Below are 27,271 nucleotides of genomic sequence, written 5' to 3' on the forward strand. Positions count from 1 at the left end.
GCCGGGAAACTGAGGACACAATTCGGATCTGCGGCCCTGCATGAAGACACAAATAAGGAAGCTGCAACCTGAAGGACTGTCACTACCACCACTGCAACCACGATGGACTCCATCACACCTCACCAGGTCCTCGTGAATTGCGAAGGACGTAAAGACTGCTGCTTGTTCATCATGGGGGACACCACACCAGAGATCTACATTACACCAGAGATCGTCCAAGTAGGATCCCAAGGACTCTTCACAATAAATGCTCAACGTGTTAACCCGCCTTTCTTTCTTGCAGCTGGCCAGGTTGTCGCTCAGGCTATCCTCATGCCTAGGAGTTCACCAAAGAACTACAATCCATCCGTCTTCTGGGCTGAGGCGGTAGGGAGGGACAAGCCGATGCTTAGTTGCAAGATATCATGCCAGGGCTCAGATATCAGCCTGGCAGGAATGATGGACACGGGGGCAGATGTGACAGTCATCTCCTCCAACAATTGGCCGTCACACTGGGAGCTGCAGCCGGTGGAAGGTATTCTTACAGGTGTAGGAGGATCTGTAGCTGCCCAGAGAAGCAGACTCTTGTCCAAACTGAAGGTCCAGAGGGACGGATTGCAACAGTCCGCCCATTTGTAATCGACTCTGGGTTCACATTGTGGGGCAGGGATCTCATGTCCCAGTGGGGAGCCTGGGTTGAAATCCCATCTCAACCCCAGGATTTTTAGTAGGGGCCACTGCGGAGCGCCTCACCCAGAAATTAAATTGGCTAATGAACAAAAGGGTCTGGGTGGATCAGTGGCCTTTGAAGGGACATCAATTGAAGGCACTCAACACACTCGTGGAGGAGCAGCTGAGGAAGGGAAACATTGAGCCTTCCAACAGTGCTTGGAATTCCCTGGTGTTTGTAATCCGAAAGCCAGGGACAGACAAGGGGAGACTCCTTCACGACCTGTGGAGAATCAATGAAGTCATTGAGGACATGGGACCCCTGCAGCCTGGAATGCCATCAACCTCCATGCTCCCTAGGCAGTGGAAGTCAGCAGTCACAGACATCAAGGACTGCTTCTTCCAGACCCCCCTGCATCCGGACGATGCACCCCGGTTTGCCTTCTCGGTGCCTTCCATTAACCAAGAAGCTCCCATGCAGCATTACTGGCGAGTTCTGCTGCAAGGCATGAAAAACTCACCCACCATCTGCCAGTGGTATGTCGCTCACATTCTGTCCCCTGTCCGGAAATGGGCGGCCAGAGCCGTGATCCTACACTACATGGATGATGTTCTGGTGTGTGCTCCCACACAGCAATACCTGGACTGGACTCTGAGCGAGGTAATCGGGGCCTTAGAGGCCAATGGTTTTGAGATCCAAGCCGAAAAGGTCCAGAAAACCTCACCTTTCAAATACTTAGGAGTCAAAATTGAGGAGCAGACAGTGACACCCCAACAACTGAAGATCAGTGATAACCCCAGGACTCTGCAGGAACTCCACCAACTCTGCGGGTCAATCAGTTGGGTGAGGCTGCTCCTGGGGCTGACGACCGAAGACCTTGCCCCTCTGTCCAACTTGCTCCGCGGAAACGACGATCTCAAATCCCCAAGGCAGTTGACAGAGGAGGCGAGGAACTCCATCATAAAGGTCCAAGACATGTTGTCATCTCGCCAAGCCCATTGCTGCGCCCCAGGTCTGCACTTTCAATTTATTGTGTCAGGGGAAATGCCATACCTCCATGGGCTGATTTTCCAGTGGGACCAGGTGCAGAGGGATTCTCTTCTGATCATTGAGTGGGTTTTCCTCTCGCACCAGCCGTCCAAAAGCATTACAACGCCACAGGAGCTCATGGCTCAGTTGGTGATAAAGGCTAGGTCCCACCTCCGTACCCTTGCAGGGTGTGACTTCACATGCGTTTACCTACCATTAACCACCAATGCACTGGACCATCTCCTTCAAAACAACAAACATCTCCAATTTGCTTTTGATAGTTATTCAGGACAAATATCGGCACACAACCCAAAAAACAAACAGTTCAATTCGGCCTTCAAATTGATACCAAAAGAAATTCAGAGTCGTGAACCACTCAACACCCTGACGATCTTTACAGACGGCTCTGGAGCATCCCACAAATCTATCATCACTTGGAGGGATCCTTGCACTCAGAAGTGGGAGTCTGACATGCAGGTGGTCGAAGGATCACCACAGGTTGCAGAGCTTGCTGCAGTGGTCAGAGCATTTGAGCGGTTCAATGAACCATTTAATTTGATAACAGACTCAGCATATGTTGCGGGAGTAGTGTCCAGAGCACAGAGAGCATCGCTCAAAAAGGTGGCAAATCCAAAAATCCGTAACTTACTTTCAAAGCTGATCCGAATTGTCTCCCACTGAAAGCAACCTTTCTATGTGATGCATGTGAGGTCACACACTGATCTGCCCGGTTTCATTGCAGAGGGGAATTGGAGAGCTGATGCACTAGCCATGCCTATAGAATTGGCAAATTTACCAAATAGATTCCAACAAGCCCAGCTGAGCCATGCTACATTCCACCAAAATGCTCCAGCTCTCATCTGGATGTTCCACCTTATCAGAGACCAGGGAAAGACTATTGTGGCAACATGCCCTAACTGCCAGAAACATCAGCTACCATCATTAGGCCAAGGGGTTAACCCTCGAGGCCTTAGCAGTTTTGAGGTATGGCAAATGTACATTACCCATTTCCCCCCATTTGGTTGCCAAAAATACATACACGTGTCAGTAGACACTTTTTCTGGTACAACCTGGCCCACCCTGGGGAAAGAGCAAAGGACGTCGTCAACTATCTGACTCAAGCCTTTGCTGTGTTGGGGACACCAAAAAAGATAAAAACAGACAATGGCCCAGCATAGACTTCTGCAGAACTTAAAAAATTTTTTGATGAATGGGGTGTGGAACATGTCACTGGCATCCCCCATTCTCCTGCGGGCCAATCGATTGTCGAGCACAAGCACCAGACTTTGAAAAGACTACTTGAATAGTAGAAAGGAGGCAATGAGACCAGTGCCCCTGTCTTAAGACTCTCCAAAGCACTCTTCACCCTAAATTTCCTAAACTGCTCCTGCGAGGAACCGAATCCCCCCATCATAAGGCACTTTACAAATTCTACCAAGGCCAAACTGACTGAAAGACCTGAGGTCTTGATAAAGGATCCAGATACGTTGCAAGTACGTGGCCCATACCCCTTAATCACCTGGGGTAGAGGCTATGGATGTGTGTCCACCCCAGAAGGGCCTAAGTGGATCCCTGGGAAGTGGATCAAGCCATTTTTAATAAAGACAATGAAACCTAAAAAACCAGAAAATGCAGTGGCAACAGCCTGGAAAAGAAGGAGAAACAAGACCTCCTAAACAAAAGAGGAATTCTTCTCCCAGGCTGCAGAGGTGAACATTCCCCTTCCCATCTTCCCTAATGTGTTTCCCTACCCTAAGCAATCCTTTGTTTTTATTTGAAAGAGGGGGAATCCAAGGGAACCATGACTGTTTTGTTCAAGTTTATCATATTCATATAATGTTCTGCTCTTCCTTAGTTTAAAGCTTCTACAGGATGATCTCCCACCTGCTATTGTTCTACCTGCTACAGCTCCTTTTATACCAGCAAGGAGAAGCATGGATAATCCCCCAACTGAGAAAAAATATGTGGGTCACCCTAGCTGGAGCGCTGCAACAAGACCATCGCTGTCTGTCTACGGTGGCTGCAAGTGACCCCCTTTCTACCTGTTTAGTAGGGATTCCGTATACACCATACTCAAAGCCCAAAAGGGGACCAACCGTAGCCAATCACTTGCAACGATGGGATGCGTGGGCCAAAACATTGCCTGATGCTGAGAAGGAACCCCAGGAGCTTGAGCTCTTAGGGTCCGCTCCAGCTCCCCTCTGCCTTCATTTTTATTATAAGGCAGAAGAGGAAGGGAAAAAATATACCATCATCAACCCGCACCATAGGCAATTCACCTCACCAGAATGGTGCAATGTCACAGAATTTACCCTCTCGGCATCCACTAACCATCCCAAAAAACTTCCAAAGGGGAAATTCTTTATTTGCGGGGATAGGGCATGGGCAGGTCTCCCTTCTTGGCTTCGCGGAGGTCCGTATACATTAGGCCAGCTGACGCTGTTTACGCCCAACTTGACCCAAATTATTAATTGGAGCAACAGAACCCAATTGGCTCGGGAAAAGAGGGGTCTCAAAAATTTGGACAAAAATTGCGATTCAGAAATTTTCCATTGGTCCCACCTAAAAAGATCCGCCGTCTCCCTCTTTTTGCCATGGGTAGCAGCGGCGAAGGCTCTAGGGGAATTGGGCACCCTAGAGTGTTGGGTGGCTAAACAAGCCAATCTTACATCAGCTGTGCTAAGTGGCCTCCTCGAAGATGAGGAAATAACTAGAAAGGCTACCCTACAAAACAGAGCTGCCATAGACGTTTTGCTCCTAGCACACGGCCATGGGTGCCAAGAATTTGAAGGAATGTGCTGTTTCAATTTATCCTCAAAAAGCGAGAGCATACATTCCACCATCCAAAAGATGCAGAAAATGGTCTCTGAAATCAAAGTAGAGACAGAAGACTGGATGGATAATATTTTTAAGAACTGGGGATTATCAAGGTGGATTTCATCCATTTTAAAGACTGTTTTATGGATTTTCGTTATCATTCTTTTTATTCTTTTGTTTTTCAGGTGTTTTAAAAAATGTTTACTTTCTGCAATTGAAAGAACTTTCTCAGCACCGATATCCTCATCTAAATACAATAAAAAAGGGGGAGATGTTGGGGTGGCTCAGCTCACTCAGGAGCTGAGATTGTTACGTGCCACTCAAGTCAGGGCCATCCATTAGGTGGATTTCCCTGCCCATGACAGAGGGTCAGAGGGCGGATCGTGGGACGGCTCAGAGGTCTAAGCTGCATCCCCCTGGGTGGTTCTCGGACCCAAGTTACCTCCCCCTGGTCTAGAAATTTCTCCTTTTCTCAGTTGTTCATTAGTTTCCTGTTGTGACTCCCGCCTCCCTGTTTTCCCCATTGGTTCAAGTTTAATTGTATCCTCCCCCTTGGTTGTACTCCACTGGTTGCTTCCCTTTTCCCTGCCTTGTTCCACCCCCCCTTAAAAAGCCATGCATGGCTTCCCTTGGGGCCCTTTCTGGTCCTTGGACCCTCCGGCAATAAACCTGTGTTGGAACCCACACCAGAGACCCCTCTCTATTCCTTTACCTCCAGGCTGATGCGAGCCCAGACACCGGCTGCCTGTCGTGCCTCCTCTGAGGAGGAAGCAGCACGCGCGTCTACCTTGCACCCTGCTTTGCCACCGAAGGCGTTCCCTGAGGACGTTGTGGAAGTGACGCTGTGTTCCCTCTGACCGAGGGCATGCCAGAGCTCAACCTTTTGAGCCAGCCTGTGTCAGATATTATTATTATATACACATAATTTGATTCTTTTAGTCTGAAAGAAGCCCCTGGTAAATTTATATTTACTTGGCAGTGAAAACACAAGACTTGGTTTGGCAATTACATTTAGGAAAACATTAGGAACTCAAGAGAGAAAATACTACTTGGCCAAGTATGTTGAAATACTGAGAAATGGGGCTCTGAGAATCTGAATTCAACCCAGTTTTTTAAAGCTACTTACCCGGTCTCCTTCCACTGGTGGCCAACTGACAGAAATTCAATATTTTTCTTCTAGTGAATGAAAAGCATAGTCAGAAACAGCCACTGGGTCAGGATCATATGCAAAAGCTCCTCTTGTGCTTTTGTTTCCTAATTGCTTTTGGAAGGATTTTTCGGACTGGGCTGACGCAGTTGTGTGTGTGAATTTCCTGGCAAATAAGAAAGGTGACTGTGTCCAAAAAACATTTAAGAGTGTGAATTCACAGCCTTTCCATGTCTAATCAAGGAGCGTAAACCATTAGCCACATGTTCCCCATTTCCATCACATTTTTTCACACTTAAACAAAAACATGCCAAAGGAAAGGTGCTACATTTTTTAATGCCCTCAAATAGGAACCACAGGAGTCCATTAAATGCTGTGGTCATTTCCAGCATACAAATCAATTTTCCTTGTGGTAGTGAAGTGGTGAATAATGCCTGGTTTGTTTAAAGGAGCATGACTGATTTTGGATGAAGGATCCTGTCACTTTGGCATTTTTAGTTTTATTTATTGCATGCAACTGTATAAAACCTGGTACTGGTCTCCGTGCCAGGCTTACTAGTGGAAAAGCTGAAGGGACCACATAACTTCTGGTGCAGCAAAGAGGTTCTACTTCTGCAAGGCATTTGCTGGACTCCTGAAAAATTATTTTGAATAACATGGCAGAGAAGGATTTCATCAGTTGGCATCTACTGGCTTTATTTTTTCTTCCATTTTGCCTGTGTCAAGATGAATACATGGAGGTGAGCAGAAGATCTTATAAACCCGTGGCCAAAATATTGCAAAGTCACCACCAGACTGGTCACAAAGGTTCCAGAAGCAGGGAAATATTGAAACAGCGGAATCAACTATTAGAGTGGACTGTTGTTAATAGCACATCTACAGACCATAAAGTCCTGAGACCAGAGGTAGATGATGTAGAACTGACTACCTCAGATAGAGTCCAGGTACTCTGAATTAATCTTCTAAAGATATCTTTAAAGCTAATGAGATATTTTATTTTTTTGCTAACATTATTAGTGGTATATTTATGAAATAATTTTATTAAAGCTGTGTATTGGTCTGTATCCTGCTGGGTTGCTTTATAGGATCTTTTAATGAGCTGGTAGAACCAGCAGTGGTTGGGGACACTGATTTCAATATAGGCAGCAGTGCTTTTTTCTGTTGAAAGTGGGAACCCGTGAAATTCTGAAATACAGTGTCTTAATTATCCCAAGGTATTAATTATTGAATGTACCAAGGTTTTAGATATTGCTAACTCATTTGGATGTGAAAGAAAATTACAGAATTTCTAGAGGTATTTGGAGAGGTTCAATTAGCAGAGAATAATTTTACTTGAAAATGATGTCTTTAAAGTATATCTCTTGAGCTTGAGACAAACATAATGAAATTCTGAATGTTCAAAAATTTTATTCTAAGGAGTAGCTTGAAAAAAATATATACTAGTGTAATGAGTAGATTTAATAATATAAATCAACTGAGAGTTTAAGAAGAAAAAAGGCTCACAATGAAACTCTAAATCATCTGCAGTATCTGCATTTTAAACTGGGAATCTTTTTATGCCTTTCATGGCACTTTACAGTCATTAGTTTATAAAACCAGGAAAATGGCATAATAGATAATACACAAAACACTGCAGTCCAAATTTGAAAGAAAAAAATCTGAAGGGCAGAAGATGAAGTTTTTTCTAGCACTAGGCAAAACAAAATGCCACTCAAATGAAGAGGTTTTTCTGATCGATGTGTTTTAGTAACAGCAGGAACATGAGTGCTTTGTTCATACAGCTGATACAAATGTTTCAGTCCTGTATAGTTCACCTTTTATCATCTGGGGTTTTAAAATTTTTTCAGATCAAAATTTGATATTTTGAATTGCCAAAATCAAGGACATGCACATAAGTGTCGAATAATAAGCTGTGTCGTGATAAGCAGAGAAAAGATTTGATTTTAATCTTATTCTGGTCTTGAAGAACTGAAACACATCCAAGTATGGGAATAGGTTTAATACACCACTGTATTCCCTGTATTAAAACTTCACAGTGCTTTGCATTTTGTATTTCTCCGGCAGGAGTTAAATGTTCCTCCAGTGCACTCAGCAAAACAGATATTTAACTGTAGGCATGTTAAACTGTGTTAGCAGAATATAAACTGTGTAAAACATAAGGTATACAGTCCAAAGAGCCCGCTAGTGTGTGCAGACCTCTTTACTACAGGGAGAATTCTGCAGCTGTGTACTGCAAACCAGGGACAAAAGATTCCCTTTTAACCCTATACAATTTCAGATAATGCAGGATTTAATGTAAAACTACAACTTTTTAGGGCTCAAACTCTCCCTCACAGAAAGTGTCACTATGTTTGGGCTGCATGTGTCTCTCATCAGAGAGTTTAATGCAACTTGTCTGGAACTGCCTGCTGAGGGAACTGGTTGTGACATTAAAAGTGAGCCCAGCGAGTCTGAGTACAGCTGATGGCAGTCATTTACCTGCCAGCCCATCTCCAAGAAGCAATCTTTTCTGGGGAAATGATGTGATTTTTGGCTTACTAAAATGAAATGGAGCACTAGCAGATGCATGACAGGGATAATCAATCACAGAGTGGCTTACACAATACGTATTTTCCACTTCCAGACTCCAGGAATTTTTAGGCATAGGAAGAACAAAGGTGGCACTGACATGTTTTAATTCATGTCAAATCTCTCTCTTCCCCTTGAGCTATATGGAAACTGTTCAATTCCTATGTTCCTACTTTCTTGATTGTTTTAGGTAGAATAACTTTATCCAGCTAAAGAGAGGCTAAAGAGAAGAATTTCACTCTCTTGCTGAAGTGTTTTAAAGTGTTTAAAGAGTCCATTCCCTGTTGTAGGACAGAGATGATAGCATTTGTCTTTGTTATTGTCTTTGCTGCACTGGGTGCAAGGCCAGTTTCCACACTTCTTCCAACTCATGTAAAATATAATGTATATTTCTCAAGAACAAGAACTCCTAGTGACTAGGGACAGCTATGACAGACCATTTTTCCGTTTCAGGTTGCTCTTTGAAAATCTTTAAATATCGCTACCCAAGCAGTGCTTTATCCTGCATTTTGGCAACTTTTGTTTGTTTCTTTGCTTAGAGAAAGGGCATGGAGGGCCTTAGTGCCCACAGAGACTGACTATTTCACATTCAGAACAGAAGCCAAGAATGGTGGAGGTACATCACCTGTCTTCTGCGTTGTCTTAGACAATAAAACAGAAACTCATAAAATTAATTGGGAAGTCAGAAAGGGCTGGGTCTCCAATTATGACTCGTTCACAGCTTTAAATTAAGGGAATTTTATAGACCATCTGTTGCCTAGATGATTCTCCTATATACTAAATCATGGGAAATTCAGCAAACAGCCTCAGAAATACTTCCAGCTTTCTATCAGTATTAGGATATCAATGTGTCAGATGCATTTCACAAGCTCCTAAATCACATTCATGTTCTGGCAGCAAAGCCAAAGATTCGCTGACACAATTTATGCACAAATGGCTGCAAAGGATGCCTTTGGCAAGTAGACTGCAACTAATCTCTGTCACGTTTGAGTGTAATTTTAATATAGGAACACATTTTTCCTTTAAATGTACTCTTCATGAAGTTCTCTGCTTTTAAATATTAAAAAGAAAATCCTAAATATTCATCATCCTTGGCAGCTGACCATGAACAATTTTTTTTCTCCTAGTGAAAAAATCAGTAAAGATAGTAAGTTAATTATTTAAGACCTGCATAAGTAGCTATTTTGAAATCAGTGGAACTGTTGCATACAACCAGACTGGCAGGACTTGACTTATTTCACACCTAAGAACCTGATTAGCTTTTTTAGAGGTAATAGCACTTGGTTATGACCAACACTTGTATCTATTTTATGATAAAATAGCTGGTTCTCTAATACAGTTCGGGATTTCAATGCATTGTGTGAAAAAGGCGAATCACATTTGCACAGAGAGTCTCACATGCAGTCCACTTCATTGGATTCATGTATTTCCTCAGTTACAATCCACCATTCTACGTCTTTGGATATTTTTAGGCTGATATGACTTACTTGCTCTTGGCAGGTGTGTATTTAGTTTACTTTCCCATTTAACGTGAATATGAAGCACTATCTAAAAAAAGGTGGAGATTTTAATCTCAATGCAACAATCAATGTTATTATTTTAGGGGGTGCAAAATGCTTGCACAATTCCAGTCCTCTTATACTTGGCTCCCTTTCAAGGACTGAAAATGAGCTGAAAGCAGGGCTGCTTCTTCTTTCATATTAGGAATTATAAAAAATGTATTGGGTGGTTGTCAGTTATGTCCTTCCTAACAACTCGAAGAGACAAAACAGCCAGAAAAATACAAACAGGTTCTCCAGGAAGAGATAGTTCAAGAGGCAGAACTTACTTTTCTCATTAAGTATAGACCTTGTCTGGAATTAAGCTAAAAAGAATAGCCTTGACAAAACCCCATAAATATGAAGCCCTTCTGCCCATTGGCAAGTCTTAACTTTTGCATAACTCTTTGAATATGAAGGATATTTGTTTAGCAGTAAAGTTGGCCTTTATTCCCATGGTAACTCCACCATCACTGGCTCCAGCTGGACAGGGTGTGCGTCTCATTGGAAGAGTTGAAGCATTGTGGTGGTGACATGAAATGAATTTTCTGTATCTGTAAGTTCCTAAGCCTCCTGAAATGAATGAATTCTGGGGGTGTGCTTGGTATTGTCCAAAACATAGGCAGAAAGTTTCAGATGACATCACTGATGACACTGAGGGCAGCAATACAGCACATCTATGTGGTCATTTGACAGCTCCCATCCTGCCAGAGGCTCATTTTCTGCCACTAAACCAGTAAGTCTGCATCAGGCAAGTAATTTGACAATGATAAGGATGAGGGAAAAGAAGGGGAAGGAAGATGAATAGTAGAATGAAGTAGAAGTAGTAGTTGGACTGGTGTAATTATCCCTCTCCAGATTTTAGGAACTGCAGGTTTGCATCTCAAGATATTAGGAAAGAATTGTAGGGGAAAAGAAACAAGAGGTACAAATGAGGAAGTAGAGGAATAAAACAAAACACTGGACCTTGGCCTCAGCGGACCTACTGGAAGATCTATGATAACTAAGTCATGAAATCCAGTCAAAATTGAATGAGTCTCCATTAGTACAAATACAATAATATGGAAAAGAAAACCACTTAAACAAAACCATTATTAAACTGATTACTACAGTAGCTGAGCTGTACATAATAAACGCATTATTTTATTAATGCTGCTATATTAGTCAGCATATAGTTACACATTCACCACTAAAAATGATCAAAAGCCCCTAACAACCTTGTCTTGTGGTAAGTTCAAAGTTTTGTCTTTTGTCTTGGCACTTCTTTAGGTTCTCCCAAGTTTAGTAGCCTGTAAATACACAGGTCTGGGATCATGAAGAGGAATATGATGCACAGACTTTTTTAATATCTTCTTTGGGTGGTCCAACACAGTTTTATTTATGTTTAGTGGAGGATAGTTCGTTGCTGAAAGTCAAATCAAGTCTCTTGTGTCCTACCACTTGTTGTATATAGGCATGTTTGTCATCAAAGGTCAGTTCAAATGTGGGATCAGGATGTGAATCTAATTGAAATAGTCATCTAAATTTCATTATTTGGTATTAATTTATTTTCAAAGCCCTCATTATTTAACACGACAAGTTGTTTTTTTAGTATTTGTATAGCTCTTTGAACGCTTTGAGAGCTATTCCTTTAAATCTTCCAAAAATAACATCTTCAGGGACAACCCAGCTATGTGAGAATTTCATGCCAGATAAGAACTGTTTTGAAAACTTACCAAGTATATAAACAGAAACATATAATGAAGACCCTGTAACCGACATGCATAAGATTGATGTCCTCCATGAATGAGCTACTTAAAGCTTATTTTTGTGCACTTAGCCCCCCCAGCCTGGACCACAGAATCCAGACTGCAGTTCCTGCTGCCGAGGTGACTTTGGAGTTCGACTCTACCAAGGGCCCCCAGGACCTCCCGGGCCCCCTGGGATGCCAGGTAAAGATGAAGTTAAATTCACTTCTTCTTCAGTCTAATTTCAGGCCATAAATTACAGGTTATTCTATGAAATACCAGAGAATGGTCCAAACATCAGTATTTGGGGACAGATTCAGGAACAAGTTTTTCTATAATTTCAGAGAAGACAGATATTTTCAGTTATATTTTAAGGTATTTTCCATTGAAAACCTATTTGTTATTAAATTCAGCTTTCACAATTCATACTGAAAGTAATCTTATTACCTCCCTAGGGAAAATTGGTCTCTCTTAAAGCAGCATGCAGTTCCCATGAAATTTGGAAGAACTTGTTCCCTGGAGCTGATTATTGTGATCACCTTTGTATATCTGGCTGTGTTACTGTGCACTGTATTCAAGGGCTTTTCTTCATCTAGCATACTGATAGCCAATATTTTACAGAAACACAGATGCTTCTGTTCTCTCATGTAAATTCCTTCACTTCCTTCTTTCATCTTGTCTTCGATAATAAAAAATAATTTTCTTTTTTTTTTTTACATTAAAAATGTGCACAGAAGAACAGCTTACACAAGAAAACTGTATACTCTGATCTGATAATTTATATGGAAATAGAAGAGCCTAGAAAAGGGAAAATGTTGGTTGCATGCTGGTGTAATTTTGTTACAGCGGCTATCTTCAGGGATTTGGAAATTACCATTCCTAAAGCAGAGGTACAACATAAATGAACAGGTCACTGAAAGACAGACTTGCCTCCTTTTCAAAAGCTTACATTTTCTGTTATCACAATAAAAATGCAATTCAGTGATCCATTAGTTATTAATAAAGTGTTGGCTTCCTAGAAACAGGATACAATCTTATACTAGACCCATATTTTCAAGGCTGCAGTGGATATACCAGCACGTGGCCTAGTCCCAGCTTTCCCTTCCCTCATATGTCTGAGTCCCACTTTCTGTCACGGCAGGATACCACAAACATACATCTGGCAGCAACCTTCTGCACCCTGGGATTCCTGTCTCCTTCATTTGCTAGATTTCATGTTGTTGTGCCTGTAAGGGGAATAACAGCAGTTGTTTTCCCCCTTGATTGAATCAAATGTTGCTTGGAGACCTCTGTTTTGAACCGGTAGAGCAGCTCTGGCTTCACATAAAGAATGATTCTTATTAAGAGCTGCAGATTCCTCTATCTAAACAAAAATGTGTATAATTTCTTTCACCATTTGTCTTCCTCATTTGAAGTGCGTTTTTTTTTTCTTAATAGAAAAACTCTGAAGGATCACTTCATCATCAGATTTGATCTCAAACAACACTATTCTTCTTGTAAATTTGTAACCAGAGAGAATAATCAAAGAACAAGCAGAGTATCAAAGCACCTAATTTCAATTCAGGTAGAATTAGAACAATGATGACATTTATTAATCCCCTGAGCCGAAAGATCAGGCTTTTGCTGTAGGAGGCATAATAATTGTTCAGTGATTCTAGCCAAATTTAAAATCCTGTCAGCTGCATAGACATTTGCTCAGTAATTTAGTCAGTAAACACCAGGAAGTAAGTAATACTGCAGATGCATATTTTATAATGAGTCTTTTTACTCATTTACTCATACAAAGCCATCTCAGAAAAGTTTGATTATAAAAATTTTGTCTCTCTTTAAATCTAGCACTATGCAATCAAACAACCCCTTTAAGCTAACCAGCACCCTGAGAATGCACACTGTCCTGTTTTTAGCACAGATTTTAGCAACTTTAACGATACAGCCATTCATGATTTGTGTGGATGTGTTCTAAAGATAGAAAAATCTTACTCAAAATTATGTTATTCTCTCATGATTGACTTAAATTACCAGGAAATTAGTTTTTATACTAAAGGAAAAGCAAAAGTGCTTCTGCAGGCTACCTGGTATGTGTCAATAGAAAGTGACTTTTGCTTTCCTTGAGCCTTGTGTCTGCTGAGGTCTTCTTGCACATCTCCCCTACAAAGCAATTACTTGAGACATCACCAGTTTATACAGCAACACCAAAACAACATGAGGGTAAACTCCTAAAATCAGTGTCCTTCTGGAAACTTGTTCACCAAAACCTTCACCTTCAGCTTGACCACACAGCAGTTTCTTATCCATCACAGCTCAACCTGGGGTTTATGGCACCGAAGACTACATGTGTTGCAAACTGTGGAAGAGGACCCTGTCACACTTATCTGTTAAAATGTGTTAAATTCTTTAAATAAAACAGAAAGCTTTGTTTCCCTTCAGGAAATCATGGAAACAATGGAAATAATGGAGCAACTGGCCAGGAAGGAGCCAAAGGTGAGAAAGGAGACAAAGGAGATATGGGACCAAGAGGAGAGCGTGGACATCATGGGCCCAAAGGCGAGAAAGGTTACCCTGGGATTCCCCCAGAGCTGCAGGTACAACATCTCTGGCTCATATTGGCTGCTGCCAATCTCAGATTATGGTTTTCTTCACTGTAAACCAGCACCTTATTACTGTAAGATACTTAAGAAGCAAATCCTCCTGTAAATTAATACTGTAAAAGGCATATACAGCCCTTGCCCTGACTGAAAAATGTGCTTTGCCAGATCTTTCTGGAAAATAAAAGCTTTATTCAGAATCCAGCTGAGAAATAGGCAGGAAGAAGCATATATGCTTTCCTTTGAGGGCAAAATGCCAGTGTCTGGGTTATTAAAGGAGAATAGCAGGGACTATCAGTTTCCTACCAAGACGTATCACATAAATAATTGCACTTCCCACAGCATATGAAAACAGTAAAGGAGTCATGTTTCTCAGGGCAGCCAGGCTGAAGCACATATATCCAGCTTCTCAAAGTATGGGCTCAAAATTTCTGAGTGCAGATAGAGTCCTTTAGTTTCGAAAAATACCCCTCAGTAGTTATCTGTATATTTATATGTCTAGATACTTTAAATATGTTTGGGGCCATGTAGATTCTGCCTATGAATGAAAAACTCAAAAGCCAGATGAGCATTAAAACCCGGGTTCAAACCTGAGCTGTCAAGCTCAACTGTCGTGTTGGCACAATCTCACAGCTTTTGCATTAGAGCTTCTTCAAATCCCAGGAATCCAGCAGATGGCAGAGAGCTTGTGTATGCATATATATATATATATATATACACACACACACATACACACAGATACATATATTCGTATATATGCACATATATAATATATGCATGTAGAAATATATACAATTACACTAATGGTATAGGTGAATATCTTATAAACATACATTTAATTACATTCAACAGATGTCATTTTGCAATTTGGAAATGAACTACCACTATTTTTTTTCTTACAAAAACATAATGGTAGTAATGTAATTAAAACCAAGTAATGAGAGGATGAATAATAAAAGGTCATATTGTAATACCTTTTTCCAAGTAAAATTCCATCATTTCTTTAAACAGACATGTTTAAAAATGCTTACAGTATAACATATTATTTCTTAACACCACACTTAAGAATTTTAAAGTCAGTGGGGGTATAGAAGAAAACACTTTTGAATACAATACTGTTTTAAGTACAGGATTATTTTGAAAAACTTCATGTATCCATGTTGACCTGCTACTTCATAACAAAACCTAGAGAGAAAGGACATACTTTTCTGCTCTTCTGATCAGCCTACAAAAAGGAGCTCAGGGTCAAAGAGTCTGTGAGACAGAATCTAGACAAAAGCAATAAATTCCATCAATCTGCAACTGCAGCTGCTTTCCTTTAACACATGATGAACTTTGATGTGATCCTGGCTGAGAAGCAAGACATTAACAATTTGCCGTCATAGAAAATGCATCCATGCAGGGGTAAGGAAAATCAGCCCAAGCTTTCAGCTCACATCTGGAGCTCCTTAAATTTCTGAACAGATGGCTAACGATTTCCTTTGTTGGATCCAGACTTGCATTTGACTGTCTGTTTTGGTTTTGTTCTGGTTTGGATGTGAAATCAAAAGGAGTTTGGTCTGTTTTTTTATTTTTTAAATACCAGCATAGCAGGAATCTCACAAAAAAATGTCATTTTTGTGATGGGCAGTAACAGCTGCAGTTGAACACTTGTCATTTAAGAAGTTGAGATGGAAATAAAAAGCCAATTCTCTATGTGACCTTCTGACAACAAGGTGCAGCAATTCTGATGCTACCTCATTTACTGACATAATGAGGGAGCAATGACAGACTTACAGAAAAGGTCAGTCCTTTCCCTGACCAGGCCAGCTGTCAGTGTCATTTCCTGGTATCTTGCTGAGGGTAATTTAAGTTGTCCAGTGTGGGATATTTTGCACTGCTTCCCATGAAACATTTCTATGGCAAGAAGTGAAACATGAAGTTGAAGCAGTTTTCATTTTCTTATTTTCCCCTCTTGGTCTCCACCACCCTCTGTTTTCAAGACTGAGGGTAACTGATAAGAGAGAAAAAGCATTGAATATTGAGTCCCAGCTGCTGCACTTCCAGAGGGAAAGTGCTTTAAAAGTGCTTTATATATCTCTAAAGTAGTTAGCAAGAAACACTAATCTGCATGGATTTTACTGAGCATTATTTATTTTCACACATTCTGTTAAAAGCAATATCCAGTATAAATGCATTGGGGAATACATAAAAACTATATAAAACCCTTTTGTCAGAAACACCATCCATTTCAATACCATGTTGCTGTTGCATCATTCTAGCAAGACTTAAAAGTAAATAAAATCTGAAATTAAGGTTCTAAAGAGCAAACACTTGACCATACGCTTACTTTACAGTCATGAATAGTCCAATTGAATATGAGAACCGTAGTCTTCTTCCAGTTTCATTCAATGGAAGTTTTGTTAACTGGAGTTTATTGACCTTGGAGCAAGCCCTAGAAGAACATCTGTCAGGAAAATAAACAGACTGCAAATACAGGAAGAAATCTGTACCTGATTGCTCTACACACGTGCTTTTCATGAACAACTGCCTGAATAAGAACTGGATTTTTGCAGGTCGCATTCATGGCTTCGATGGCTACTCACTTCAGCAACCAGAATAGTGGGATCATCTTCAGTAGCGTTGAAACCAACGTTGGGAATTTTTTTGATGTCATGACCGGCAGATTTGGTGCTCCAGTGAATGGTGAGCATTTGCAAAACAAAATAATGCAATTCTTGGAGCCATAGGGAAAAATGTTGTCAGTAAGGATGAGACACTACTTAACTGCCTTTACACTCATTCTGCATAGCTCTTGTTACCTACTTTCCAGAAAAGTGAATTAAAAAAACCGAGCAAGCCAAGAGAGGTCTTGCCAGCCAGTAAGACTAGTGCTGACACAAAGGCAGGAGAAAGAGGCATGGCCAGGGCTGGGGAGGGAGCAGGACTGTCTGCTTTGCTGTGACTCCTAGCCATTCAGCCACTGCGATGACAGAACCACAGCCTTCATGTTGTTGTAGTAGCAGCAGCAGCAGCTTCCCAGTTGCCTCCTCCACCTCTTGCCTCTTGTCAGTCTCTTCATTCCCATCTTCCCCCAAAGCAGTTCAGCTGTGAGCTGACCTGCAACAGCTGTGTGGTGGAAGTGAAGCATTACAGTTCATGGGTTATTTTTCAGCTGCATCAATCTCCCCTCTTATGCAGCTGTGGTGCAGGAAGAACAACCCCTGTTATATGCAGAATTAAAATTAATCAGATTTTGGAACACTATAAGCAGAAGCAAAATATCTGCTGACAACTGGAAGGCAGTTTTGTCTGCAGCTGTTATGTTTTCTAAGCAAGAAGCACAAATCTGCAGCATGATTACTTCTCTCTATGAAACAAACAAGTTGTATTTTATAACTTTTTCAGGGGTGTATTTCTTCACCTTCAATATGATGAAACATGAAGATGTGGAGGAAGTGTACGTGTACTTGATGCATAATGGTAATACAGTCTTCAGCTTATATAGGTAAGTAAAGGGCCAGGCCATTTTAATGCAAAAAACATTTCTATGGATGTGATAGCTTGCTCATATTTCAAGAAACACACAACTGTTCCATTTTTTTGAAGAAACTCTCTAGGGTAAAATAATGAACAAGAAAAACTATTTTATTTTGCCATCCTCAGCTTGCATATTAGGACCACACACACCACAGATCCCGGACTTAAAATTCAGCCTTGATCACAATTTCCTCAAAGTCCGGGGAAAGGAGTTAGCACTGCAAGTCACAGTTGGAGTTCAGTGGTATCATGTTGTCATTCTGCTAAAATGTATCTTCATCCTCATTTGGTTTGCCAGAGAAAGGAAATAATGAAGTGTTCAGTGACTAGTTACAGTCTTGTTAACATGAGGGCAGAGCAATTTACTTTAAAGTTGGAAAGTGTTTATACTGCAGTAGTAAGGATGAGAAAGAAGCAAAGGTCTTCCATTTACTGGCTTTTTTATCATTAGCACACCACCAGAGGCTGCTTCATCCCCAACAGAACTTTTCTGCAAAAGAAGTGCTTCATTTCTCTTCCCCCTGAAGCATTGATTTTAGAAAAGGCAAGAAGTGGAAGAAAGGGGACCAACACTCAGGCAAAGCCAGGAGGTTAGCCCTCATCAAATGTACCCATGTTCCAATGAAAGGCTCAGGACGGAGCAAGCTGCCTGTCTCTGCTCGTTGCCTATGCTGGCAGCACAGGGGCTCAACTCATGTCAGCCTCCTGGCCTGGAGGCTTTTAAAATTGGCTGGGATGAATTCAAGTGAAAAAAAGGATCACAGGAAATCTGTAGTGTTGTGATCAGTGGGCAGAGTTTCATTTTAAATGAAAAAATTGCTCCTGTGTCCTGGAAAAAAATAAGTTACAATTCCAGAACTTCAGAAAGGAATAAAATAAGGCACTTAGGTGAGGTACAAAATTTGACTAGGAGATCAAATGCAGAAAGTTGTCAAAATTTCCTTATAAAGCTGAAAAAATGTTGGCAAGCCTTTCAAGAAAATTTTTCTCAGGATAACAATGTACTTGTTGGATTTTTTTTTTAAGTTATTTGCTTGATCATTGTTGACAAACAAAAATTTGACTTGTTAAAATATTCATCCTTAGCTATGAATCCAAAGGGAAAGCAGATACTTCAGGAAATAGTGCAGTCCTAAAACTCGCCAAGGGAGATGAAGTTTGGCTGCGAATGGGAAATGGAGCCCTCCATGGGGACCATCAACGCTTCTCCACCTTTGCTGGGTTTCTTCTTTTTGAAACCAAGTAAAAAAAAAAAAAAAGGAAACAACCCAATGGATATTTATCTGAAGAAAAATCTGTTTTGGAACTGGTATTTTTCACTGGACTGTGAAATAACATTACAACATTGGAGGATGAAGAAGCTTTGTTTTGATGCAATGTGTTGCTACTTGTGTGTCAGAGATCAGCTGAATACATTGGGCAGCTGACACAGATTCACAGATGACACACAGATGTCATCTGGGTTGCACCTATTGAATCATTAAATGTTGCTATTCCTCTCTTCCCCAAAAGTGAATGAAAAAAAAGGAAAAGGAGTTTAAAGAATTTAAAGAGCAGTTTACATAAATTCAATTTCATCTCTAAATATACGCTAATTAAGTACATGTCAGGAACTGAACAATTGTTTCAAAATTTCCTAATAACTTATTCAGTTCTCGTTACATGTTCATTTAAGTTTGCACCATGGAAACAGGCCTGAATGTATTATAAGCAGGCTCAGGTGAGACCAGATCTAAAGGAAGAAGTTTGTATTGGATTGGAATGAACTCAAATAGAAGAAAAAAATGTGAAAATACAGATGTCAAGGATTCAGGTTTATTGCATTCCCATCTCAAACCTCTGAAGACGTATCTGGTGTCATTTTTCACAGATTTTTAGCATATATTTATGCTTACTCTCTCTCTCTTAGAAGAAGAGTATTAGTAGTTCTTGCCTTAGTAGCAGCTTGAAGCTAAGGTAATTTAGTTTGCAGTGTGAAGGGGATCAGGCAGGGGAACTGTAATGTTTCCTCCTAGCCTTAGAATTTTTAAAACCTGATGTAACTAAATGCAGGGTGTCAAAGCAGAGGCATATATGCTAGAGAAATCAGGATATGCCAACAGCACAGAGATACACAAACTTTGTGGTGTTTGGAGCTCCTTCAGAAGGATGTACCTTATAATATTGCATATTTACTTAACAGTGAAGTTGTTGAAACAGTTTTCCTAGCAGCCTTCCAAGAATCAGTATTTCAGGAAAAGACATTGCAAAGCAGCAGCAGCTAAGCCAGTTCAGTATTTAACTGGTGAAAGCAAATGCTGGCTGGCTCAGAAGCTCTGGTCCCAATACACTGGGCCACTCTTCAGCATTCATATTTGTCACTGGCTTTTCAAAATTTGGGTACCTGAAATTCTGTCTTGCTATTTTCCTCTGAATAAGCATCAAAGTCAATACTGAAGTTTGAATGTATCTTACTCTGGCTCTCCATACGTAAGTTAATGAAATATAAATTCTTTTTTAACAGACATTACATTTTAATCAGACATTACCTGCCATTAATGTACAAGAAGGTGAGGTTAGGAAAACATTTGTTTGAAATTCTTTTATACTGGATGCAGGTATCAGTAGCACAACAATAGAGCAAATGAATCAAAATTTGCCCTACAAATTTGTATGTCCTTGTACACGTTCCTAGTGTATGTAACCACATCTTATGAAGAAAAATTCATGTTGATACTTGATGATTATGACTTGTGATTTTTTAGTTTTATGCATCAACCACTGAAAATGTTAGCTTTAATGAACTGTTGTTGGAGGAGTTTTTATCATTTCTTTATGAACTTAGGTCAGGTTTGCGCCATGCAGGTTTTTAAAACCTGAGACCATGTTATTTTGTTAAGCTTACTTTGTAAAACATACATTTATCCAATAAAGATTAATGGTTACAAAACCATACTGGTTTGTTCATATCCATATTTACCAAGGACATTACCATTTTGAGATAATGGAGGGATGTTATTTTTAATATGCTTTTCCTAAGCATTCATTTTGCTACTGAATGGGAGAAAGCCAGTATTAAGGGTTAAAATATATTTATTTTACACGTGCATACACATATATACACACATATATACATAAAATTTAAATCTGTAAGGTTTCCTTTGGGGACTTACTTTTCCTTTGTGACATGGCCGTTTTAAGCCATTTTGGTCAGAATAACGCACTTAGAAACTGTAAGACATACACTAATTTTAAGCTCCTTATTATCTTATGATCTACTGTAATGGTCATAATATAAAAGAAGGTCATGTTTTGTGTTGTTTTCACGAGTTCTGTGCAACTTGGCCTGCTAAGAGGGAAAAGTGACTAAGAATTACCACAAAAGCTTCTGACAAACAAAGAGCAGTCTGGTCTCAGTTCCAAGGTTAAAGCTAAACAGTTTTTTACATAAAGGTTAAAACTTCCTGGGTTTTGAATGAAATCTCTGCAGTCTTTTCTCTGCAAAATTATTGCATGCAATCTCTGCTGATTGAGTGTCATAATACTTTACAAATAAATAGTTAACTTGCATACTAATTTCTTTCAAAGGAAAAAGGAAGATCCTTCAAAATACAGCAGCTGATGTGAATATGTGTGTGTATGTGTTCTTGTTCTTAAAAATTAACAAGCTTTATATTCAGTAAGTCATGTGGAAGATATGATTTTTTTCCTCAGAAATGTTCATGAAGATTAGTCATCTTTCCATTGCTGCTGATAATTGAAAGCCTCTGGCTTAGCAGATGCTCAAGACAAAATGTCTTCTGTCACAGACTTTCATCCTCTGTTATAAAATACATGCTGTTTTGTAATTTGTGTTACGATGGAGAAACCTTCTGGAAACTGCAAAGCTGTAATTTGGAGTATACTTAATGGCTTCTTGTCTTTGCTAAAATGAGCCTGTATCTCTCCCATTCCCTGAGCTCCTAGATTTTACCAAAACTTGGCAAGACCTGCAAGCCCCTGCCTGCCATAAGAGCTGTGGTTTGGTAGGTGATATTCTGCCTCTGTGGTAGGCACTGGCATCCTGGCAAGAGAAAATGCTTCTTTACACAGAGCCAAGTTGAGCTCTGCTCTCTCTGACACACCACTCCCAAATCCTGGTCCTCCCTTCCCCCAGAGTTCCAGGGACTGCTGTCCTTGCCTGGGACATCCTTGCAGGGCAGCAGCTCTCATCTCCAGCCACGTCATGAGCATTAATTGCTGCATTTTACAAAACAGGGCTGTGTGCAACTTGAGAGGTGCTGGGTGCATCCCCTTGCCGGGGGTAAAACACAACATCTGTGCAAGAAAAACATGAACTAGAATGAAACCAAATTGTGGGAAAATGTTATAGGTCTGGGTCCCAGTTTCTCTAGTGGTATTTAAAGAAAGGAGAAAGAAGTTTAATTAGAAATCTGTGAGAAAAGAAAGAAGTATATGGTTTTACTTTCAGAAATTAGTCCATGGCCTGATTGACTTGATTCTGAAGAAGTAGTTTAGACTGACAACAGTTTGCAGTCTCAGCCTCACTGAAAAGCCTGTGAGCCAATGGGAAATCATTAAATAAAGCAGTATTTTTCTAAAGAGAAAACAAGGAACAAACTTCCCACTCAGATCTTTCACCTTCCTCTCTCTTTCACTGAATTTCCTACGTTAAAACCTGCTGTCTTCTGAAGCAGTTTTTAATAAAAGTGGCTTTGAATTAAAACATTTTTTGCCTCCTTCTTAGTTCAGATTACTAAAATGATTCTTTTGAGCTCAGAATAAAAGAAAAAAAAAATCACACAAGGACAAAACATGCAGGGAGCCGTTGAGTGGTCTGTGAAAATACCTAAGTTCTTAATTTTGGTGAGTAAGTAGCAAAGTTTCTCTATTGTGCAGTTAGTTCTGCTTCAACAACCAAAGAAAATACAACCTGGGTGATCAGTTCTGATCTAAAAATCTGAGGCAACAAAAGGCTGTCATGCTCAGTGTCGGGGTCCCTCCCCCCTGCCATGTAGCCCTGGGAAAGGGGCCCTGGGGGGGAGACATGGGATTTCCCTGCCCCTGGTCAGCCTCGTTCCCCATTGGTTGTTTTGTGTTCCCCTGCATGGGGAAGGACCCTCAGGTCCCATGATTGAACAGTTCCTCGGCAGAGCCCCAGCCATGTGGCTGGAGAAATAAACATCTCTCTGAAATGTTGCTGCCTGTTCTGAGCTTCCCCTCCCCCTCCCAAAGACAAGTGCTCCTGCCCATGTGCTCCGAGCTCCTTTGTTCTAAGCGCGGGCAAAACCAAATGTAACTCAGACTCTTCAGCAGTGTCTGATTGGCCGCTCACCCCGGGTCCGCCCCCAGTTCGCCCCTTTCCCCTTCTCCGAATAAAAGATGGTGGAGGGGAGGCTCCACCCTCTCTCTTAGCTCAGCTATCTTCCTGTGAACATCTCTGGTTGTCTCTCTCATTTGAAAGCTTCTAACTGCAGGAAATTGAGCGAGCAGGGAGCTATATTTCTCCCTCTTTGCTACTGCTGATGGTATTTGCTTTGCAGCTGATACAGGTACCGATTTTAGAGCTACTAAAGTGCTAGATCGCCCGTGCTACCTCTCAAGGCTGCTCGAGGCTTTCTAAGGCATTGAAATACAAGCGCTAGCCAGTATAAAGCTGAAAAGATACCTTCCACACTGAAACACCTATCAAGAATCAGTCCATATATATTTCTTTTCCACGGCCCTCCTTGTTTGATACATCGTGTTACAGAATCCCCACTGTAGCAAATGGTGGATAATGCAGGCAGAGCGATCCCCAATCCCTAAGCGACTGATGTGTGAGTAAAGAAACTTTGGATTCCTCTTCTTGTTTTTGTTTTGCTGTTCCATCTCTAAACTATGGAGGAACCGTGGAAAGACTCTTGGCTCTCAGAGCCTCATATGGACATTTATCTTAAACTTGAAAAGATTCTTGAACAACAATTTGTAAATTTTAGCTTAATTCAAGCTCAAAAGGAACTGAAAAACTTCCTGGCATGGTTGTTTAAGAACTTTTTCTATGTTTCTTGGGATTTAATTCTTACCAAAGACTTTTGGAACACTGTTTGGACACAGTTAATACTGGAGTCAAAATATATGCCGATGGAAGAATATTTTCATGAATATTATTTAATTACCGAGACTGTTGAGCAATGTCAGCTGTGTCCTGGCGAAGGGAAGCCTGGCTCAGGGACCGTGTGACCCAGGCCACGTGCACCGAGTGCTCTGCGAGCAGCAGCGAGGCAGTTCCCGCGTGGGGGCAGAGCCACACGAGCCGCAGTGTTGGTGGCGGAGCGAGGCGCGGCAGGAGCAGCGGGACCCAGCGGTGCCCACACGGCCCCGCGCAGCGCGTGGTGGAGCGAGCCCCGTGAACGCCCGGCCGAGAGGGGCAGCGCGCGGGCGGCGGCTGGCGGCAGCGGCGGTGGAGCGGAGCCGCGCCCAGCCGAGATGTGCGCTGGAGCAGGGCGCGGGGGGGTCATCGCTCGGGGGCCCGGCCGAGACGTGGGTGCAGCGCCCGGCAGCGGCAGCGAAGCTGTGACCAGAGGAGGCGACGCACGGAGAACTGAGCGGCGCGGCCCGGCCCGGCCCGGCCCGCGCAGCCCCGAACGCGACCCCGGGAAGAGCGCGCAGGCACCAGCAGCTCCGGCAGCCCCGGCAGCACCAGCAGCCCTGGCAATTCCAACACAGGAGCAAGCGAAAGAGAAAGCAAAAATGCAGCGAGACAGAAAACAGCAGCCACTTGGAAAAAGGAAAAAATCATCGTAGCTAAGGTTTTAGGGACAGTAAAATGGTATAATGTTAAACAAAATAATGGTTTTATAATGAGATGTGACAACCAGCAAGACATATTCATTCATAGAACTGCTATTAAAAAGAATAACCCTGAAAAATACATCCCAAGCTTGGGAGATGGAGAGGTGGTGGAATTCAAAATTGTACAAGGTAGAAAAGGATTCCAAGCAGCACAGGTCATTGGGCCTGATGGTGTTCCTGTAAAAGGCAGTATATATGCTAAAAATCGTAGTCATGTTAGACGATATCTCCATTATAAGCCCCCCCTACAGTCTCCCTTTCCTAATCCCACCTTTCCCTTTTACCCTATATCCTATTACCCCCAGTGTATTCCCAATCCATTTTTCCACCCATGGTTTCCCTCACAAAACCATGCCTTTGCCAATTGTTTCCCCAAAAATCCCTCTCTGATGCCGAGGGAGGGATGAAAAGGGGGAGGGAAGAAATTAAACCCTCTCCTGCCTCAGTTTCCCTACAAAGCATGCTCAGAGAGTTCTGTCTCCCTTCTGTCAGCCTTAAGATGTTCTGGAGAATCTGTTTGGACATTCAAAGACTCAGGAGGGTGGCTTGTTTTGTTTTGAAACTGTTCTTGTTGTTTTCAATATTAAGTTTTAAATCTCTTTTTGTTAAAAATAAACAGGTGAAATGTCGGGGTCTCCTCCCCCTGCCGTGTAGCCCTGGGAGAGGGGCCCTGGGGGGAGGCACGGTGTTTCCCTGCCCCTGCTCAGCCTCGTTCCCCATTGGTTGTTTTGTGTTCCCCTGCGCGGGCAGAAGGACCCTCGGGTCCCGTGATTGCCTCAGTTCCTCAGCAGATCCTGGCCATGTGGCTGGAGAAACAAACATCTCTGAAACATCTATCAAGAATCGGTCCTTATATATTTCTTTTCCACAGGCCTCCTTGTTTGATACAGAATCCCCACTGTAACAGCTCAGATACCAACAAAGAAAGTCACAAACTCTAGAAACTATCCTCATAAATTAAAAGAACTTGATAGAAGGTGCATTTCCTAGTATGATCAGATTCCCTCTTACACCAAGGGGCAAGAGCTCCTGTAGTTCTTGGGTCAAACCACACAGTTTTAGAAGGAGTTAGGCCATCTGCAGCCCCTAGTTAATTTCCAGTCTTCTGCCAGTGGACTGATGAAGTCAGTGCACAGAGGTTGAAATGAAGACTTAAGGATGACAGTGGAAGAGGCTCAATTTTGTGCATCTGCATTTGGAACAGGGCAGGCCGTCCTCCATGAACACATTCACAGAATAATAAAACCCGTGTGGGACAAGATTTTATTAAACAAAGAGACTCCTTGTATTAACTGGTGAAAAATTGCACAAATGGAGGGCTGTTCTCCTGCTTTTCTGGAAACAATCCATCAGACATAAAAATAAAAATTCTACAAGAATCAGTGTTTTAAAAGAATCACATTGCTACAACACCAAGAGTGGAAACACCCATGTTCAAATTATCTTTGACATATCAGCTTCTGTTTCCTGTGAATGTGTTCCTCCCATCATCTAGTCACATGCTACTTCTTGGCCCTGTCCAGCAGCATGTGTAAGATGCTTGCTGAATAAGGACTTGCCCATGTACCATGGCAATATGACACCACGAAATGAATATATAGAACATCTTCATTCAAAAACTCCATCCAAATGTACAGTTAAACAAAGCGCCTTTACTGTAGAAAATAGTGCACATTAGTATGTAAGAAAGATCAGCAGAATTAAATTAACAGCAGCAACCTTCCTTTTAGAATAGTTTCTAAGAGCTTTGTTTTTCAATCCTGGTAATTTTTTGACAGAAAAACACTCCAGGCTCTTACAGCATAGTAAAGATGATGAAAGTCAAGGAAGTCTGCAAAGACTTGAATTTCAGGCCAGGAAATTGGAATTCAGAATTTGTGCCATGCTGCCATGTGCAAAGTCCTGGTCTGCAGCTGGAAGTGCTGGATGGAATTTAATTTGTCTCCTGTGCATGTTTTGAACTAGAAAATAGTAGAAGCATGGTTGTTTTGAGAAAAATCTTTCAAATATTGCATCACTTCAGGTCAATACCTTCTTTCCTCCAAGATTACCTGCTCCTCAGAATGCTTGCTTTGTCAAATTATTAAAGGCTCACAAAATAAGTAACATATATTAGGTATGCCATAAGGCAGACAATAAATGGCTCATGGGCAAGATGATGGAAACAGTCCATAAATATAAAAGTTTCTCAATCCATCGCCCAAGCAATGCAGGAGAAATTTTCTCTGGTGAATGTGGGAGACAGTGCTATCTGGCAGGAATGGCTCACTGGAGGTAAGTTAGGGCAGGATGGCCAAACAGGAGTACATGTGGTGCTCAGCACAGACCTCAAGCTCAGTATTCAGGCAAACAAAATTTGGGAATAACCCTGGCCTAGAGTTTCCAATCTCCGCAAGAGTGGTTAATAATAAACTCACAGGAAAATATTTATTTTCTTCTGATTACCAAAAATAAAGATTAGCTATATAAAGCTTCTTGCCATTCTCTTAATCTAAATCATGAAAGCACAGTAATACTAAAAGCTGTGACTCAAAGGAATGGAGAATATTTTGCTTCAGGTACAAGGGTTAAAGTCCAAAGTACAGAAATCACTATCACAAGCATCAGTAATTTGTTCTCCTACTTACCAGAGTATCAGAGGGCAAATTTCTGACATTCTGAAAGTTAAAGACAAAGCCTGTTCAGTACAGGTGGGACAGATCACCACCTCAATGACTGACTGGACTAAAAAGAACTTGCAAACTGTACCTTTTCTAGAGTATGTCAATTTTAGTGGACAGGGCAGCTTTTGCAATTACTTTTTGTGGATGGGACAGAGCTTTTATTTCTACATCTGTAATTCATAACCTCAGACAGACAGAGTCATATTCTCAAGCAGC

At 41.4% G+C, this 27,271-nt stretch overlaps 1 protein-coding gene across 2 annotated transcripts; it reads left to right on the forward strand.

The window, feature by feature from the left end:
- The first annotated feature begins 6,077 nt into the window (after window positions 1–6,077).
- On the forward strand, window positions 6,078–21,134 carry C1QTNF3 (C1q and TNF related 3). 2 transcript variants are annotated; one of them, XM_032097232.1, is made up of 6 exons: window positions 6,078–6,586; window positions 11,568–11,679; window positions 13,903–14,057; window positions 16,616–16,745; window positions 17,448–17,547; window positions 18,666–21,134. In XM_032097232.1, exons 1-6 carry the CDS (start codon window positions 6,299–6,301, stop codon window positions 18,823–18,825), a joined length of 945 nt encoding a protein of 314 aa, XP_031953123.1. In that variant the 5' UTR covers window positions 6,078–6,298; the 3' UTR covers window positions 18,826–21,134. The 2 variants fall into 2 exon arrangements, with proteins under 2 accessions (XP_031953123.1, XP_031953124.1); XM_032097233.1 differs by having other exon boundaries at window positions 6,086–6,382.
- The last annotated feature ends 6,137 nt before the right edge of the window (window positions 21,135–27,271 follow it).

The sequence above is a fragment of the Corvus moneduloides genome, chromosome Z (assembly GCF_009650955.1).
Source record: "Corvus moneduloides isolate bCorMon1 chromosome Z, bCorMon1.pri, whole genome shotgun sequence".
NCBI classification, from domain to species: Eukaryota; Metazoa; Chordata; class Aves; order Passeriformes; family Corvidae; genus Corvus; species Corvus moneduloides.

Coding starts and splice junctions, on each gene's coding strand:
- C1QTNF3 (XM_032097232.1), top strand. CDS start 6,299: ATGGCAGAGAAGGATTTCATCAGTTGGCATCTACTGGCTTTATTTTTT. Junction 14,058..16,615: donor GGATTCCCCCAGAGCTGCAG/GTACAACATCTC, acceptor GGATTTTTGCAG/GTCGCATTCATGGCTTCGAT. Junction 17,548..18,665: donor ACAGTCTTCAGCTTATATAG/GTAAGTAAAGGG, acceptor ATTCATCCTTAG/CTATGAATCCAAAGGGAAAG.